This window comes from Sceloporus undulatus, chromosome 3 (assembly GCF_019175285.1).
Source record: "Sceloporus undulatus isolate JIND9_A2432 ecotype Alabama chromosome 3, SceUnd_v1.1, whole genome shotgun sequence".
NCBI classification, from domain to species: domain Eukaryota; kingdom Metazoa; phylum Chordata; class Lepidosauria; order Squamata; family Phrynosomatidae; genus Sceloporus; species Sceloporus undulatus.
Genome location: NC_056524.1, coordinates 56927256 through 56946748, shown reverse-complemented (window position 1 = coordinate 56946748; position 19493 = coordinate 56927256). Strand labels below are relative to the sequence as shown.

Genomic DNA, 19493 nt, shown 5'->3' with positions numbered 1-19493 from the left:
TTCTGTTTGAAAACAAACATATGAGGAATTGAGAAACCTGCAGGATTTTCACTTTTATGTGTTTGGTTTTTGTTGTTGTTGTTACAGAATTCAAAGATATAGCCACGTTAGTGTGCAGAATCAGTATGTAGAAAGATCTTGTTGCACCTTTGAGACTTACTAAAGAAAGAAGTTGGCAGCATTAGCTTTTGTAGACTTAAGTCTACTTCCTCAGAGGCATTTTTGTGACAGTAATTATATAAGGGCTTGCTTTGAATTACAGTGGTGCCTCGGGTTACGAAATTAATTCGTTCCGCGGCCGCTTTCGTAACCCGAAAAGCCTTCGTAAGCCGAATTGCCATAGGCGCTAATGGGGAATTTCGTGCGAAAAAGCCGAAAAAAAAAGCACACAAAATTTTCATTCGTACCCGAAAAAACATTCGAACCCGGAAACAATGATTTCCTATGGGATTTTTCGGTAACTCCCGAAAAGTTCGTAACCTGGGTATTTCGTATCCCGAGGTACCACTGTAATATGTTATACATTTGCTACCAACATCCCACATATTGTTAAAAGAGGAGGCAGGGAACAGTATTGTTTAAAGCAGGAATTCCTTTTCATGAATCTGGCAGTTTTATACTTTTTATTTAGTCAATAAAATCCTTCATTCCAGTTTCTTTGTGTACTAAAAAGAACAGTATGTAACTGATTAAAATTTAATTTCTAAGGTATATAAAACTTTCACACTTACCATTACTGTTAAATTAAAGAATAATATTACAACATTGATATAAAACAATATAAGTAATGTTTATATAGTGCTTAACAATTACAATGTCATTTTCAAATGTTAACTATTGTGCTTAACCTTGAACTGTTAAGTAACATAGGTGCAATAAATAAATTCATATATATGGGACATGTAAACCTATAAGCATGCACCACACAATAAAGTCAAATGTCTGTGCTGTGTATGTACAAATGTAGTACTGCTAGAAATGACAGAGTTGTAAATTATCCTGTTGACATTATTTTCCCTACAAACCAGATATAAATATTTCTTTGCATAATATTCAACTATGATTTGGTTAAGGAAAACAGCAAAGGGGACTGTAAATCAATGTAAAAATAGAAAAGAGGGTGTTAGAGTCTGAGATTTGCCCCATTCTAATTTCAGAAACATCTTGCTGAAAATGTAAATCAGTAAATAAAGAAAAGATAAAGGTAGAGGTGCCTTTCTGAATTTTAAAACTTGGGCTATTAGTCTACATGGCACAAGTGGACCTTCTCTCATGCACTGGAAGTTTCCCTTCCACCTCCATTGCCACCTGCATCCTCCCAGTCTTTTCTGCAAGATCCCCAACCCTGCGGCCCATACTGGTGTGAGAGGAGTGTGAGACAACAGTGGGAGGGGAATCCATTCCACTGACAGAATCCATTCCATCACCCTAGCTGACTATCACTCTTGGACAGAATCTTGCAAAAGTTATGCCATTGTAACAAAACAGTTTCATTCCTGTGCATACAAAAGCAATACTGCCAGGTAAATATGTAGAAGGTTGTAACCTCACTTCCACTGGGTGTCAGTGGGAAAGATAAGCTAGATTAGTCAGTAAGACTTCAAAGGCTTTCACTTTGCTCTGATGATGTACTGGTTATCATAGCATGCCTTTTTTTGTAATAAAGGGAAGACACACATACTGTACAATCATTTAATTCATCAATTTCAGTTTTAATATAGCATGTGTTGGGTGCCTTCAAGTCGTTTCCAAGTTATGGTGACTGTAAGCCTTTTATCATGGCAAGATTTGTTCAAAGGAGGTTTGCCACTGCTTTCCCCTGAGGCTGAGAACATATGACTTGCCCAATGTCACCCCGGTAGGTTTCATGGCTGAGCAGTGTATCAAACCCTGGTCTCTAGAGTTGCAGTCTAATAATCAAACTACTATGGTGCACTGGCTCTCTATAATATACATTGGACTAAATCCAACGGTAGATTCAGTGAAACCAGTGGGACCTAGTTTTGACTTCATTCACTTCAGTGGGTTTGTTGTATTTCGTCCTTCATGTATCTTTATATACTATTTATGAATTGAATTTTTCCAAGTAAAGTGAAATTTCAGGGACTTAGGCCCCACTAATTTCATTGAGCAAAAATCAAGGCATTGACTGAATGTGTTATATCCTATTAAGAATGGACCATGGTGTCATAACTTTCTCTATAAATGCATCATATGAATTATTTTTGATCTAGTAGTTTTAGAACTCCAGGAGCTTATTAGCTTTTCTCTCTAACAAAATAGTGTAAGAGGCAAAGCTGTCATTGTAAGAGTAGAAATTTGGATTTGTTTTCTTAGGATTATTCATCAACCCTCTTGCTAAACGGCTATGAGACACTGGAAGATTTGAAAGACCTAAAAGAGAGCCATTTAATCGAACTGAACATCAAAGATTCAGAAGACAGAACAAGGCTACTGTCTGCTATTGAGAATCTGCAGGACTATGAAAGTATGTACTAAGATTCATCTTGCATTTTGCATTTTAATAAATTAAGTTAAACATTTTAAAGGTGTAAAGAAAGGGGGATGGTAAAGTCGAATGCACCACTGTGAGATTTGTGTGTCAAAAGATTTCAGAATCTTGTTCATGAAATCATAGAGTTGGAAGGGGCTTCATGGCCAACTGAGTCCAACCCTCTGCTCAATGCAGGATCTCCAGGCAGAGCATCCCCAGCAGGTAGCTGTCCAGCCTTTTTTTTTTTAAAGACATCCAGAGAGGGAGACCCTACAATGCTTACTATTAAAGAGTTCCTTCTGACTTTCAAATAAAATCTATTCTCCTCTAATTTGAAACCATTAGACCTGGTCCCACACTCCTGAGCAGCAGAGAACATGCCTGCTCCATTCTATCGGTTACAGCCCTTGAGATATTTAAAGTTTGCAGCCATGCACCCTCTCAGTCTTCTTTTCACCAAGCTGAACATGTCCAACTTTTTCTCATGTTTTGTTGTTTGTACCCCTTTCATCCTTGTTATCTTTCTCTGAACTTGCTCCAACTTGTCTATATCCTTCTTACAATGAGGCAGCTCGAACTGAGCACAGTATTCCAGATGACACCCAATCAGTGCAAAATACAGTGGGACTACCTCAGCTTGGAACCTATGCTTCTATTAATGTTGCCTATAAGTAGCATTTGCCTTCTTTGCTGCAGCATACTGTGACTGGCTCATATTCAATTTATGATCATCAATAATCCTAAGGTCCTTTTTGCATGTAGTGCTACCAAGCCATGTAGCCACCATGCTATATCTGTTATACATTTGGTTTTTCTGGTCTAAATGTAGAATTTAAAATTGTCTCTATTGAATTTCATGTTATTGTATATATTTATTAGATCTTGGAATAACAGAATCATAAAGTTAGAAGAAACCATGAGGCTTATCCAGTACAATCCCCTGCCACACAGGAGTCACAATCAAAGCACTCCTGACAGATAGCCATCCAGCCTTTGTTTAAAAACCTCCACAGAATGAGACTCTACCATTCTCTGTGGGAATGTGTTCCACTGTCAAACAGCTCTTATCATCAGCAAGTTTGTCCTCATGTTTAGGTGGAATCTCTTTTCTGTAGGTTGAATCAATGGCTATGTGTCCTAGTCTCTGGAGCAGCAGAAAACAGGCTTTCTCCATTCTCAATATGACATACCATCAAATATTTAAATATGGCTGTCATGTCACCTATTAACCTTCTCTTGTCCAGGTTAAACATACCCAGTTTTCTAAGCCACTCCTGATAGGGCATGATTTCCAGACCTTGCACCATTTTGGACACATTCTATCTTGTCCACATTTTTCTTGAATTATGGTGCCCAGAACTGGACATAATACTCCAGGTGAGGTCTGACCAAAGCAGAATGGAGTGATACTATTACTTCCTTCAGTCTAGGTATTATATTCCCATTGATGCAGCCTAGAATTATACTGGCTTTCTATGGCCCGGAACAGATGATTCAAATGCACCGTGCTGGCGGCGATTTTAGGGACCGCACACCAACCGCATGGTCCCTAACCATAGTACGTGCCGGCAGTGCAATAATGGCAGCATCTCGTGTACATTTTGACATAATGGATGCATAGCGTCCGCACATCGCGGTGTGTCTGTTATGTCTGCATAGCATCCGCACTCGCAATGTAACAATGGCGGCACAAAAAGAACCCGTTTTTTCTGGGTTCTTTTTACTCCGGAATGACAGCACGCAGTTTGGGGACTTCACCATCCCTCCGGAGTAAAAACAGGTGCCTACAGGTGCCTGCAGACCACCATTTCTCGATGGTCTGTACTCCCCCTTAGTTGCCACATCACATTGCTGATTCATGTTCATACTATGGTCCTCTAAGTCTCCTAGATCCCTTTAGCATGTACTGTTGTCAAGCCAGATGTCACCCATCCTATATATGTGCACTTCATTTTTACTGCCCAATTGTAGTATCCTTCATTTCTTCCTTTAAAAATTAATTTTGTTAGTTTTGGCCCAGCTTTCGAATCTATCAGGATCATTCTGAATTCTGATCCAGTCCTCTGGGTTATTAGTAATCCCTCTTAGTGTGGTGTCATCTGCAAATTTGATAAGCATGCCCTCTGTTTCATCATCTATCATTGATAAAGATGTGGAATAGTACTGGGCCCAGGACAAAATCCTGTGGTACCCTGCTAGTCACTTTTTCCCAGGATAAGTGTTACTGCCACTGCTGAGTACCCTTTGGGTTTGTTTGGTCAACTAATTACAAATCCACCTAACAGTCACATTGTCTAGCCCACATTTTACTAGGTTTACTGGTGTTTTTGCAAGGATATCATGGAGAACCTTGTCAGATTCCTTGTCATTAGCGGTGGGATAGGAAATCCAATTTTCAAATCTATATATCTTTTTAAAGAAAGTATAAATTGTAGCATGAAGAAATTTTAGATGAATTCCACCTTTTACTGGCAATAGTGGAAGATCTCCACTTGGATACAATTGGAGAAAGTACTAATGTAAACCTTCATTAGATTTGACCTAGTCTGTTTTGCCAAACACAAAAAAAGAAGAAAAGGAAAGGAATTTTTTCTTCTCAGGACTATTTGCTCAGATAGTGGTTTAGTGATTGGTGGGTTGGTTTGCTTGTTAAGCATTCAGTAAATGATGCAGTACTTTACACTAAATTTTGTGATAGATGGATTTTGCATATACTGAGACTTGGGGCCAACCTATAATAAATCCACAACATGAACTTCATAGAAAATAGCCTATTGTTCCTGGACTTGCTTTTAGTGATCAGGAGTTTTGCACAAATGCATTTGTTGTTTGTGTAAAGGTAGGAGGTAGGGGAAGGCACTTTAGCATTTTGGTCTTACATTAGAGCCAAAATCTGTCAGTGGGGTTGATGGATGCTGGCAGTGCAGTCTCTTCATGCTGAGATGGCGAGATCAAAATCTCAAGAGCAGCAAGAACCTTTCCCATCACTGGTACCAAATGATACGTTGAGAAGGTGCTGGGAGCTATAGTTCAAACAAGTAACTTTAATGAGTTCTGCTGCCTAAAGATAGATAAATGAAATTATAGGGAATCACTTCTTTCTCCCCAGAATGTCCTCTGATCCAGGCACTATCAGACATCACAGTTCTGACCAACTCTGTTAATTAACAGAGAGTTTATTTTATACATTGATGCTTCAATATCTACAAATCATCAAATAATTAATCCACTTTAAAATATAACTGCCTAGGGGTCTGGCTCTTGCCTGTTGAACAACAGCTGGAAATTCCAGTTTTTACACTTGTTGCCCTGAAATATGAAGTGGATTTAGACAACTCATTCTGAATCAGCCTCAATCTTTCCCAACCCACGAGTACAATAGAGAGTCAAACTGGGCTGCTGCCAGTACTGTCTGCCTGAGAGCGGTATGGCTGGCACAACACATTGTCTGTTCTTCATGCAGCATATACATACCCTAGTAACCCCAATATCTGCTATGGAGACTTGGGGGGGGGTGTTCAGAACATATTTTTGGGAAGTGATGTGGCAGAGTGAAATAGAAATTCTCATTATGCAAGTGAAGCCTACTTGCATAATGCTGAGTGTAGGGCATCGACTTCCCCAACAAGATTACTTTTATACACTGAAATAACACACAAGTTGCCTTGAACAATTTGAAGGCGCTAAACAAAGGGCAAAAACTGAGTTGTAATGTTAACAGCTAAAATAAGTGTTGGAAATAAATGCAGGCCGTGGAGTATCTATTCACACATGATATTTCACATGTTTTACTCTCACAGATACCAATACAGACTAAAGAAGCAGGTAAACAGTCATACCATCCATGAATGTAATGCTAACTTTCTTGTGCTTTGATGCAGAAAATTTAATGTTTTTAGAATAGCAGAAATTGTGAATATGAGATGACTACACAAACTTGTTGCTTAGACACATGGGGCCCTTTGGTGGGAGAAAAGCAGGATATAAATTGAATAAATGAATAAAATAGACAAATAAAATAAGCTCCACTGAGTTCTATATACATCATTCCTGTTTGAGTGGGTGTGGCATTCTAGCCTAAAGTAATACAACAATAACCTGATTTTGACCGAATTAAATCTTTAATGTTAAAAGAATGGCTGCACTGTCTGTAAATAGCAGAAGAGAATGTGGCATATATGAGTCAAATTTATATATTGCATAATACATTAAGCAATCCATTCATGGCCTTAATATATCTGGTAGACATTGTGAATTTAGTTTTAATACATACATACATACATATACATATACATATACATATACATATATATATAATATATGAATGACAAAACTTGAAGTGAGTCTCAAAGGCAAATTGATCTTTCCTGTTTGGTATAAAACTGTAGTGTATTTCACCAATGTAGATCAGTAATACAGAAGATAAGAAAAATCAGTAAGTATGCAATGGGATATAATAGGTCATTCAGTCAAGTAATTATAATGAAAGAATGGGAGCCAACGTGATCCTGAGGTCAGCTCTTAGCAGAGTAACTAATTCTGCATGACCTTGGCTAAACTACTCTGCTTAAGTCAACCCAAGTGGAAAATTGGGTTGAAAAAGCTGAACATCATTGTTGTAACTAAATATTGCATCTGAAATCAACTTTCCAAGGTCAATATTTTTTCTTAAAGAGGCATGACTCTGCCGACTATAAATGATTTCCTAATTAAAATTGATTATCTGTACTGCTTAGAAGAGAGAAGCATAATTACCCAATTGTACAAGAGAATCTAGTTACTGACTCCAGAAATTACATTGGAAATAACCAAAATACAAGCCAAGCCATCACCTAGATGGAAAAATGTTCTTTTGTTTAGACTGCTGGGGGAGGGGAATCCAGCGGTTTAGTATGGCCTTAATGTTTACTTTCTTTAGATAAAGATCCGTAGTACTGCAGCTCTTCTACTGCAATTTAGGTCTTGTCTGCGTAGGCCAAAATGCTTGTCCCCCCCTCCTTCTGTTCTGGCATCATCCTGTTCAATGACACATGGCCCAAAACCCAAGTGTAGACAATCTGGATGATGTCTGGCACATCCCACACCAGAACTGGGAAATAAAAGGGTTAAAACAATGTTTAAAACTTGTCTATTACTCTGGATCTTCTGGAAAGTTCTGGAGCCCTCTGTTTCTGCACTGTCGGTCACTTGTTCTGAGGTCAGAACAAAGTGCCTAGTGTGTGACCATCACAAGCCTAAATTTAGCAAGCTCTAAGTTGATCAGACCTTTCAGATCAATGCAGTGACAAGCAACATTTGCTGAAATTTTTCCTTCTGCCCAATTAATAAAGGTACAGGAGCCCTGTCTATTTTTCACCTGGCAACCATAGATTCTGCAAGGAGATATATATTCATATTGTTAAAAAATAATATTCATATTGTTTAAAATCCATAGCATATTTTATAGGTTAATTGTATAAGACAGATCTTTATTGCCATTTTAATTATATGACTATATTATAACCAGATACTTTGTATTACCTTGTTAGTCTATGAAGCATTTCCCCTTGTAAATGCCATGTGTTCTCAATAAACTATCATCACCATCATACATAGCCAAATAAAATTCAGTGAACCTTCCTTTAATGTATTACCAATAAAGTACATAAACAATGCTTTTTCTCTCATACAGTTTTAAAAGAGTTGTCTTAACTCTGAGTACTGATGACAGATCTCTAACCAATTCTATTCTCTGAAGTCCTTTTCATTTACTCTAGGACAGTTCCTAAACTCAAACACTATGATCAGGTCAAATTTTGAGTTTTACTTGTCCCATTATGGTAATTCAGTTAGCTATGCTAATCTGTTCCATTGATTTTTAATAGGACATAGCTATCAGCTTGTTATGGACTAGGAGCACTTTACTAAGCCATTATTGCTTATCTTCTGCAAAGTTCTCTTAACATGTTATTATAATATTAAATTTAGATCTGTATCATGCTAGCACCACCACATACATATCTTTTTGGGGAGATATCTAGAAAGGTCTTCTCTTTCAGCTGATGACCCATCATGAGCTGAGAAAATGCTCTCCATAACTGTGATTTACTTATTACTAGAGGACATTCATTTTATCAGAAATGCTTGATTTTCTGTAAGTTGAGGTTGAACTGAATTTCTAACCCTCACAATAGAGAGAACAAAGAATATTCTCTATCCTGAAAAATAGACTTGTCCCAAAGAATAGAATATCCCATATATAAAATAGCAAAATAAAAGTTTGCTTTTTGGAATGTATAAATTTAAAAATGTTTTTAAGCTGCGGATGTTTGAATCTGTGGATAAGGAATCTGTGAATACAGAGGTCCACATGTATATTTATTTGGAATACAGAAGTAGGCTGAGGGACTGCGCAACATGTAATTTTGCAGATTTTTTGTGTGTGTTTTTTGGGCTATGTGGCCATGTTCTGGAAAAATTAGTGATCCATTGTCTGCTGGAAAAACCCCTGACTCTGGGTGATGTGCTGTGTCTTGATCTTGGTGTTTTTCAGGACTGGTAGCCAAACTATAGCCCGTTACAGACTGCCGAGAAGCGGCGGTCTGCCGCCGCCGCCAGTTGCAGCGTCTGGGAACCGCAGCAGCCAAATGGCGCGGTTCCCGGATGCTGCAGAGAAGGAGTGCGGAAATCACGCTCCTTCCTGAGCCTTGGAAGAGATGCTGCGAGGCACTAGTCGCACACTTGTGGCGTCACTTCCAGGGTACAACGTGTGGACGCAGAACGTCCGCTACGTCAAAATTGCGGCGGCCGTGTGGAACGGCCACCACCATTTTGACATAGTCATTACATGCGAGGGGCAAGGCGCGTCAGTAAGCGCCGCCCCTCGTGTGTAATGACGGCACAATGATGGCGCCTCATGAGCCCGTCTGTAACGCACCTATGTTACTTTCAAAGTTTCTTTTTTCCTGTTAAAGTTGTCTAGGTATTTGTGGATTTCAATGGCTTCCTTGTGCATCCTGACCTGATAATTGATGGCATGGTCCAGAATTTTAGTGTTTTCAAATAGCATTTTTTGCCCAGGATGGCTTACAACATGTTCTGCTACTGCTGATTTTTCCGGCTGGCCCAGTCTGCAGTGTCTCTCGTGTTCCTTGATTCACATTTGAACACTGCATTTGGTGGTCCCTATGTAGACTTGTACTCAGCTGCACAGTATGTGGTCAACTCCTATGGCTGTGAGAGGGTTTCTCCTGTTCTTTGCTGAGTGCAGCATTTGCTGGATGTTCTTGGTCAGTCTGTAGATCATTGGAGGTTGTCTTTCCTCATCAGTTTCCCTATTCTGTTTGTAATTCCTTTGATGTATGATTAAAAATATCTTCCCTTTGGGTAGTTGTTTTTCTTCATTCCTGTGTGTTTTTCTGGGTCTGGCAGCTATTCTGATGTCTGAGCTGGAACAACCATTAGCTTGTAGAGCCCGGTTAAGGAATTTCAGTTCATCTTCCAGGAAGTGGAGTTCACAGATCCTTTTTGTGCAGTCTACCAGTGGGGTTTTGTGTGTGTGTGTGTGTGTGTGTGTGTGTGTGTGTGCTTCTTTTTTGTCCTCTGTGATAGACTCTACCTTCCATAATCCACCTCTATTGACCATATTATCTAGTGCTATAATACAAAATTACAGTCAAACAGTTCCTTGAAGGCCACATGTTCTTCATCCCTGAAATAGTCTTTAAATGGCCCTGTGCTTCTAGTGATACATAAATGCAGATCTTTACTAAAATCACAAGAGGCTAACCTCATGTATGCAACAATAATCTTAAAACAAAGTTCCTGGAAATATATTTATGACATGAACCACATTCTCACATCTTCTATTAGAGTAAGCTATACACCTGTTCCTTTATGGAAGCAAGCTCCAAGGGCAACGCAAGGGCAAAAAGGAAGATAATGAATATTTATAACATAGCTCTTGTCAGAGTGTATGAACCAGCCTTATATTTCTTCAGTATCCATAGCCTAATCCTACAGACTAAAAGAGTATCAGAATATACATGTCAAAATGATGCATATCTCAGACTCTGCTAACCCTATCTTAGACAACTTTGACTGAAAACCATTTATCTTTTATGAAACTGCTATGCTTTAGGAAAATTACATGACTTCTCATAGCTGATAACATAATATGTTCCACTGATTCTGCAACATTAAACAGTAGCCTTTGCAAAATCTATTTCTGTCTCGTGTCTTTCACTATATTTGACCATATTTCACCTATATTTTATAGATTAAAATATAAGTTAAATATGGAGGTAAATAGGGTCCCCAAATCCCAGGGTCTGTCCTTTAGTCTCAGTGCTTAGCTGCATTTTCCATGGGCTCAGAATGAGGGGAGGCTCCTCTGGACAAGAGTAGCCTCTTGAGAATAATTTGTCTGTGTTCTCTTGGTTTCTGCTGTTGTTGAAGTAGTAGCTGCAATAGACTCTTCACTAGTCTAGATATACACTTCTCTGCCTCCCTTGTCCTCATCTCAAAATACAACAAAAATCCAAAATCCATAAAGCAGTGTTACCTTTAGACCAACTAAAAGCACAAAACACAACATGAAAGCTTTTGAAGCTATACTGGTTCTTTATCAGGCAAAGAAGTTTAAAACCATACAGGAGAAAAAAGTGGCAAGTTAGAGGATTAGCGCCAGGTAAAAAAAGGTAATTTACCACTGCCAAATTCAAGTGGGTGCATCCCAGTATTTGCAAAGCCAGGAAGCTCCTGGCCTTGAAAAGAGGCCAGCTGAACTCGGATACTAGCTCGACATTACCTGGGATGCACCCACCCAGCAGCATCAGTGGCAAAAATCCATGCAATAAAATCTGGATATATCCCAAATTCAAATTGAATTTGGCAGCTGTAAGTCGCTTTTTTTAGCTGTCCACTAATCTCTTTAAACTCATAAGCCTACATTTTGTCTCAGATGTTACTTCTATTGTTATTTGACAGTCTGAAGTGATCTCAATGCAGCAGAGTTTACTTCTTTTCTTAGCCATGTGAAGACTGGGGACAAAGGCTATTAAAAGCTGGGTATTAACATTTCAGTTCCAGTAGCAGCAGCAAAGTATCTTTCTTTGAGATTCAAGCTACCTCTGTCCTGTGTGAGGCTACCAGCCCCTTTCCTAGGCAGAAAACATTGAATTTCTCAAGAAGTCTCTGTAACATCTGGAAAAAAAACTTCAGGTGCTGTATAGTTAAAATGTGCTAGTTGTAGTCCAACTGTAAGAGCTTTACCTTTGCTGGAGATAGGAACCTCAAAGAGTTAAGTCCTAGTCCCTTGGTTCCCTCTTGTTTGTGATTCCCCTGTTGCACCTAAATTTGGAATCTAGGAAATATATTCAGGGATAGCTGTGTTAGCCATATGGTAAAATAGAACAAAATCCAAAATCCACAAAACAGCAATACCTTTTTTGAGCCAACCAAAAAGCACATAATGCATCATGCATGCCTTCAAAGTTTTACCAAGTTCTTTGAGGGCATTCACACTCAGTTTTTTGTCCCAAGGAGATGTAGACTGCCATGCCGATGCATATCTTTGTATCCATTAGGTTTTGGGTTCATAAATCTCTGAGTCATTTTAACTCTTGTGTTATTCACACATACCATCGTTTTGGGATAAAATTGAACTGCCTCTGTTCCCTTGAATGATACAGAGTGATCCAAATCAATTTGGAAGTGTATTCACACTGTCAAAGATGTGGATCGATGTGGATCTTTCAGGAAAAAATGGTATCAAATATCCTGGGTTAAGTGGGTTTTTTGGTAGGCCACCCCCCTCCCTCCAAAAATGCACCAAGTGCATTTGGAGCGAGTGTGAACACCAAGAAAATAACATGGATTCAACCCAGATAATTTTCGTAGGGGGCCTTCGTCAGGAAAGATATTTAAAATCATACAGGAAAAAAACAGGGATGATGTTACAGTCACAGGATGTCATTTGGTCTCAGATATTGTAGACTTTAGATTTTGTTATATTTTGCTGACCAAGCTGGCTACCCCTGAATATGTTTCCTCATCCTAAAGTCTCTTAAACTGCTTGCTAGCAGGGCTCAGCAAGGGGCACAATCAGCACAAGCTGTTGCAGGACTTGCAGTGGTATTGCAAGATTGCTGTTTTGTGGCTTTTCCTATCTTATAGTTATCTTTTTCCCAGTTCTGTTCCTGCTTTCTACATGCTACACCAACAGTTTCTTTCTTAGTTTGTGGCATATGTGGGTTGCGCCACTGTGAGCAAAAAGTGTGATACAAATATCTTCCTTCCTCTTCTGTGTATCTATTGGTAAGATCTGTTAATTTGTAGAAACAGGGCCTTCCTACTCAGTAGTTGCCTCATGGTTCTGGAACAGTCTTCTGAATGAACTCTGCATGCTGATATAACAGAAGTGTCTAAATCGGTATTTTAAAATGTATCCCTTCCACATGGTTTTTTGTGGGGTTTTCGGGCTATGTGGCCATGTTCTAGATTTTCTTCCTGACATTTCGCCACCATCAGGGGCTTTCCCAGCAGAAAATGATCGCCAATTAGCAGACATTAATCCTCTTTTGCATTAGCCTCCCAGCCTGAGGCCTGCCGTCAGCACAGAACAATAAACATGCAAATCACTCCTGCATTCCCAGGTTCACACAGTATATATACACCCAACTTTTTCCAGGCAAAGCATTCTCTGAAGATGCCAGCCACAGACGCTGGCGAAACGTCAGGAAGAAAAACCCACAAAAAAACATGGATGCCGGCCATGAAAGCCTTCGATATCCATTTCACAATTTCTCTGAATACGTTTGTGGAGCTGGTTTTATATGATACAGAACTATTTCTTCCATTTATTGGAATCTTTGTCATATTGTGTTAGTATTCAAAGTTTTTAAAGTAATTTGTTACTCAGTTGGGAAAAATAACTTGTTAGTATTATTTATTGTTTGAAAGTAAAAGACTGATTTGTTGCTTGTTGACAAGTTCATATATATATATATATATATATATATATATATATAATGTATTATTAAAAATATTTAAAAAACAAAACAAAATAACACCACAAAAAGCAATGTTTTAGGTGCAGTAAGGAAATGTTACGAATCCCCTCAAATTTAATGCCATTATTAATTATGTTACTTTTTATATGTAACCATGTTAACAACATTTACTCCAGTACACAATTGTTTGAAATATGTTACTTCAGAGTTCTTGCATGGTTTAGATCCACAAGTGAAATCTCACTTGCAGTGCTGGTGCCAGGCTATTTTGTGCCCTAGACAAGACTAACTACTTTCACCTTCATCCCCCTAAAAATTGCTATCCTCCGTTTTCAGAAACAGATTCTTCAAAAGATGGAAAGCACAAAACCTGGAAATTGCTACATTTATTTTAAATTGCATGAATGAACAATATATTCTTGATTGTTTTTCTCAAATACAAAGAAAATGTTTTAGCATACAAATCATTCTGAATAATGTTGTGATCTGTAATGTTAACATGGCTGTCTCTTCAAATTTTCAATCAAATTCCCACTTTGTGCACCTTTTCCTTCGCAAATTTTGTGCACCTCAAAAGTCATTGCTGCACCCCTCTGATGTCTGCACCCGGATGGCTGTCTTGTTGGCTTAATGACAGCACCAGCCCTGCTTTCATGTTCATTTATCTTGAGGTATTCAGTACAGCAATTCTCCAGATATTCTGGAATACAGTTTTCATCATCCATAGCCATTATAATCACAGATTATGTGACCTTAGTCCAAACTCTGGGGCAAGACCAGCATGTGGAAAGGTGGCTGAATGTATGGTTTATGTATCTTTTGTGAAAACACCCCATCAGAGAAAGATAGGGAGAACAACAGTGACTATCTGGGACCAGGGGAAAGAAGCAGCTGCTGGTTCTATTACTGCTGCTTGGACCTCTGCCTTCCTAGTGGGATTCCTCTCTCTCCAGATCTGAGGCCCTGACTGAGCATATTTGTGCTGGGTATAGAGGGAAAGGTCCTGGCTTTTTCCTGTTTTATTATCTGTTTTGACTATCACTGTTCGTATTATCTGGCTGGCTGTTCAGTGGACTGTTTTTTGATAGCTACTAGCCGGTCAGCCTAACAGGAAGGATGTGGTTTTCAGAGGAAAGAAGAGAGACACAGTTTCAGGGAACAGCCATTGGAGTCATACAGGGCAGAAGGAGATATGGAGGGAGGAGATAATTAAAATATCAAGGAAGAGGGCAGCACAATAGGATACTTGTGGTCCCCAAGCTGCTTCCCAGTCCAAATAGCATGGATAGCCTTGCTGACAGTCCCCCTCCCCCACGGGTTGAAAATACTGCTACTGAATGAAAGGTCAGTGAATGCTAAAACAGTTGCCATACAGGGCCTGATCCTGGAGGAACAAATTGACCTGGCCTTTATTACAGAGACCTGGCTGGATGAGGCTGGGGGGGGGGTAATCTCTTTTAGCTTTGCCCACCAGGATTCTCTGTGCAGCAGAGGCAAGACCTGGGAGAGGAGAGGTAGAGTAGAGTGGTCTATCTGATTCCACCCCCCTCACCAGGTGCCCCCTTGAACAGTCTACAAGTTTTGAATGTGTGTACCTAAAGGTGGGTAGTTCAGACATAATAGAGATCCTGTTGGTGTACTGTCCACCCCGCTGCTCAACAGTCTCCCTTTCTGAGCTAGCCGGGGTAGTCTCAGAGTTGGTGTTGAAATCTCCTCATCTGGTAGTGCTGGGGGACTTCAACATCCATGCTGAGACTGCCCTGTCAGGAGCAGCTCAGGACTTCATGGCCTCCATGACAACCATGGGCCAGTCCCAAGTGGTATCTGGCCCTACTCATGCTGCTGGGCACACACTGGACTTTATTTTCTGTGCTGGGTACAGTGATGATGATCATGGGGTGAAAGAACTCCCCACGGTTCCATTATCATGGAAAGGTCACCATCTGGTCAGGTTTAGACTCACTGGGACTCAGAACCTCTGCAAGGGTTGGGGACTAATTAGGATGGTCCACCCCAGGAGGCTGACGAATCCAGGTGGATTCCTGAGGGCTCTTGAGGAGTTTCCTGCCACCTCAGCAGGCTTACCTTTGGAATGGAGAAATGGCCAGGGCGTTGGACACAGTAGCTCCTGAGCATCCACTCTTATGGAGTGGAGCCAAACCAGCCCCCTGGTTCTCCAGCGAGCTGATGGTGATGAAGTGAGATGGAGACTAGAGCAACATTGGTGTAAAACTTGAAGTAAATCTGACCGAACACAGGCTAGAGTGTATTTGAAGGCCTATTCTGTGGCAGTGCAGACAGCAAAGAAATTATTTTTTGCTGACAGTATTGCATTTGCATGAAGTTGTCCAGCAGAGCTGTTCCGAGTGGTCAGGGGTCTCTTACACACCCAACCTGAAATAGAAAATGTAGACCACTCAGAAGCCAACTGTGAAGAATTTGCACAGCATTTTGAAGATAAAGTTGCTCAGATCTGCTCCGATTTGGATACTACAGCTGATACAGTGCCAGTGGATGTAACCTTGGCACCTGTTTGTCCGGTGTTAATGGATACTTTTCAACTTGTGCAACCTGATGATGTGGACAAGATCCTTGCAGAAGTAAAAGCTATCACATGTGTCTTGGACCCTTGTCCTTCTTGGCTTAACAGGCGAGAGGGGGACTGGTTGAGTGGGTAAAGGAAGTAATCAATTCCTCTCTAAAACAAGGCAGAGTTCCATCTTGCCTAAAGGAGGCAGTTGTGAGGCCTTTGTTTAAAAAGCCATTCCTAGATCCCACTATAATGAATAATTATCAACCTGTGTCCAACCTACCATTTTGGTGGCAAGGTTTTAGAATGACTAGTGGCTTCTGAACTCCAGGGGTTTCTGGATGAAACAGATTATCTGGATCCATTTCAATCTGGTTTTAGGCCTGGATATGGAACAGAGACAGCCTTGGTTGCCTTGGTGGATGAATTATACAGGGAACTGGACAGGGGAGTGTGTCCCTGTTAGTTCTCCTGGACTTCTTGGTGGTTTTTGATACCATTGACCATGTTATCCTTCTGTACCTTCTGTTCTGGGATGGAACTTGGATGTACTGTTTTACAGTGGCTCCATTCCTTCCTGGAAGGGCAAACCCAGAAGGTGGTGCTAAGGGATTCCTGCTCGACCCTCTGGGTTTTATGTTTTCCCCTATGCTGTTTAACATATACATGAAGCCACTGGGAAAGGTCATCTGGAATTTTGGGGTGCAGTGTCCTCAGTATGCTGATGATACTCAACTCTACTACTCCTTTCCACCTAAAATCAAGGAGGCTGTCCTGGTCCTAAACCAGTCTCTGTAATGGACTGGATCTGGGCAAAGAAGTTGAAACTTAATCCAGATAAGACAGAGGTGTTCCTGGCCAGTCAGAAGGCAGATCAGGGACTAGGGATCCAGCCTGTGTTAGATGGGGTCACACTTTTCCTGAAGACACAGGTTCACAGTTTGGGAGTATTCCTGGACTCAGCTTTGAACCTGGAGGCCCAGGTATCTGCAGTAACCAGGAGTGCTTTTGCACATTTATAACTTTTGCACCAACTGCACCCATTCCTTGAGGTGCTAAATCTGCCCTCAGTGGTGCATGCCTTGGTTACATCCCATTTGGACTACTGCAATGCACTCTACTTGGGGCTACCTTTGAAGAGTGTTCGAATACTTCAGCTGGTCCAAAGAGCTGCAGCCAGGCTGCTAATAGGGGCAGGTTACAGAGAGCACACAACACTCCTGTTGAAACAGCTCCACTGGCTGCCAGTTTGTTTCAGAGCACAATTCAAAGTGATGATGATGATCTCTAAAGCCCTATGTTGCTCAGGTCCAGGCTATTTGGCAGACCGTATCTCCCTATATGAGCCTACCTGGGCTCTGAGATGCTCAGGGGAGGCCCTTCTCTCCATCCCACCACTATCACAAGTACGGTTGGTGGGGACGTATCTTTACATTTTAGAATCTTTTCTAGTTCTAGGATCATAGAGTTGGAAGAGACCGCAAGGGCCATCCTGTCCTACCCCTGCTATGCAGGAACTCACAATCATAGCTTCCCCAACAGATGGCCATCTGGAACTCTCTGCCCAAGGAGACCAGAATGGCCCCTTCCTTGATGGCCTTCCGCCAACAGACGAAAACCTTCCTTTTCAGACAGGCATTCAAAACAGAAAGAGTTTAAAGAATGCCCTGGGATGCTATATTGTTTTAATGTGTTTTAAACATTTTTATCTTTTTAAAGTTTTTGATATTTTAATATGTAATCTATTTTAATTGTTGTACTATTTTCATTCGGTTTTAATGTACTATTTTGTATAGTTTTAATTGTATTGGGTTTTTTTTTAATGTTGTCAGCTGCCATGAGGAATAAGGGCAGGATGATGACAATAGTAGTAGTAGTAGTAGTAATAAATGATTTAGAGAGGGCCTATCCTGTCACAGAGGTTAGGCTGAGAGATTAAGGTTACCACTGTGACCTTAATGGGTGAATTGGGATTTGAATCCAGATGTCCCTTATACTGGTACCCAACATGTGGCTCATTATTATATAAGTGCTTTATTTAAAGTACCCTGTGCTTTTTCTGCAGATCTTGCAAAGCAGCCACATAACTATCAAGGGGATGAAATAACATATTGTTTCAATTTTACAGATGAACAAGAGCAAGAAACACAGGAAGTGCCACAGACCTTAAGCCCTGACCTCAGCTTTAACAAGTCGCAGCTAAATGACTGCCCAAGAGACTCTGGTTGTTACATCTCACCAGAAAACTCAGATAACAGCAAAGAAGACCTCGATACAGAGAACCTACATGACATGGTAAAGACAATCTCCATCACAGAATCAAACTGAATCTGTTCACTATTCCTGCAAAATTATTAGGACTGAATCTGGAGCTTCAGCAAGTGCACTGATCTGTTAGCATGAGTAAGCAGAAATGGACATTAACAATCAATCTTAAGACTATACATGCTATCTGATTTCCAACTTTAAACAGACAAGAATGTGTCTCTTAAATCCTGTTCTTTTATTTGTACCTTTTCTAAAGACAGACTAATTGCATTTTTATACATTATTTGTACAGTAAATTCCTTTTTTCTACCTTATAAGAATGACTATCTAATGGTTTATAGTTCTAAGACTGTATATTTCCAAAAAGAAACATTCTGAATATTGTAAACAGTGTACATAATTGTTATTTTGTAAGGCAAAGATTAGTTACCTTGTCCTTTTTTTAAATGTAATAATATATTTCCATGAAGTAATTTCCTTCACATCAAAATACCACTCCTATTAAAATGTAGCAAGCCAAATATTTTAATATGAATCTTTCTGGGCCTCATTTAATTAGTACAATGTGCAGAGTTAACTCTAATAATAATTTTAAACAATTTATACTGCCACAAAGTAAAGGGATTATTAATATGATTAGAAATTAGAGTATTTATAATCTATGTGTATTCTGAATACTTAATTCATCTGCACATTTTTATAAAGGATTCCCTAGTTTTTTTATTATTCCTAATCTCTTTCACAAACCCTTCTCCCATTTCCATGATATGAAGATAATAGACATTAAGCTGTATCTATTTATTTGTGAACAGTCAATTAAAGATTTATAAAATTGCATATATAATATTGTCCATCTCTCTGTGAACTGTCTGAATTTATTTTGCAAGGGTGGTTCCTCCCTCCCACATTTTTTTTCTTAAAATACTCTCCTTAAATATGAACCAGTATCACTGAGTTTATGTCTGTTTTCATGTGCCAATGTAGAAAGACTGTGACATATACTGTACCATGCAGTTGTGGACAAATCTACATAAGGGCCACCTATGTAGCATCCAAATGTGAGTCAAGGAACACAAGAGACACTGCAAACTGGATTAGCCAAAAAAAAAAAAAAAATCAGCAGTAGAAGAGCACTTTATAAACCATCCTGGGCATAAAATGCTATTTGAAAACACTGAAATTCTGGACCAAGCCAACAGCTATCAGGTCA

General features: G+C 39.7%; 1 protein-coding gene across 2 annotated transcripts in view; it reads left to right on the top strand.

Moving 5' to 3' along the window:
* SAMSN1 (SAM domain, SH3 domain and nuclear localization signals 1) overlaps positions 1-19118 on the top strand; it is an 89471-nt gene extending 70353 nt beyond the window's left edge. For both annotated transcript variants that reach the window (XM_042458992.1, XM_042458991.1), the window contains 2 exons: positions 2338-2488; positions 18144-19118. In XM_042458992.1, coding sequence (XP_042314926.1) covers positions 2338-2488; positions 18144-18343 — 351 coding nt within the window. In that variant the 3' untranslated portion in view covers positions 18344-19118. The remainder of the gene's footprint in view (positions 1-2337; positions 2489-18143) is intronic.
* Positions 19119-19493: the final 375 nt, after the last annotated feature.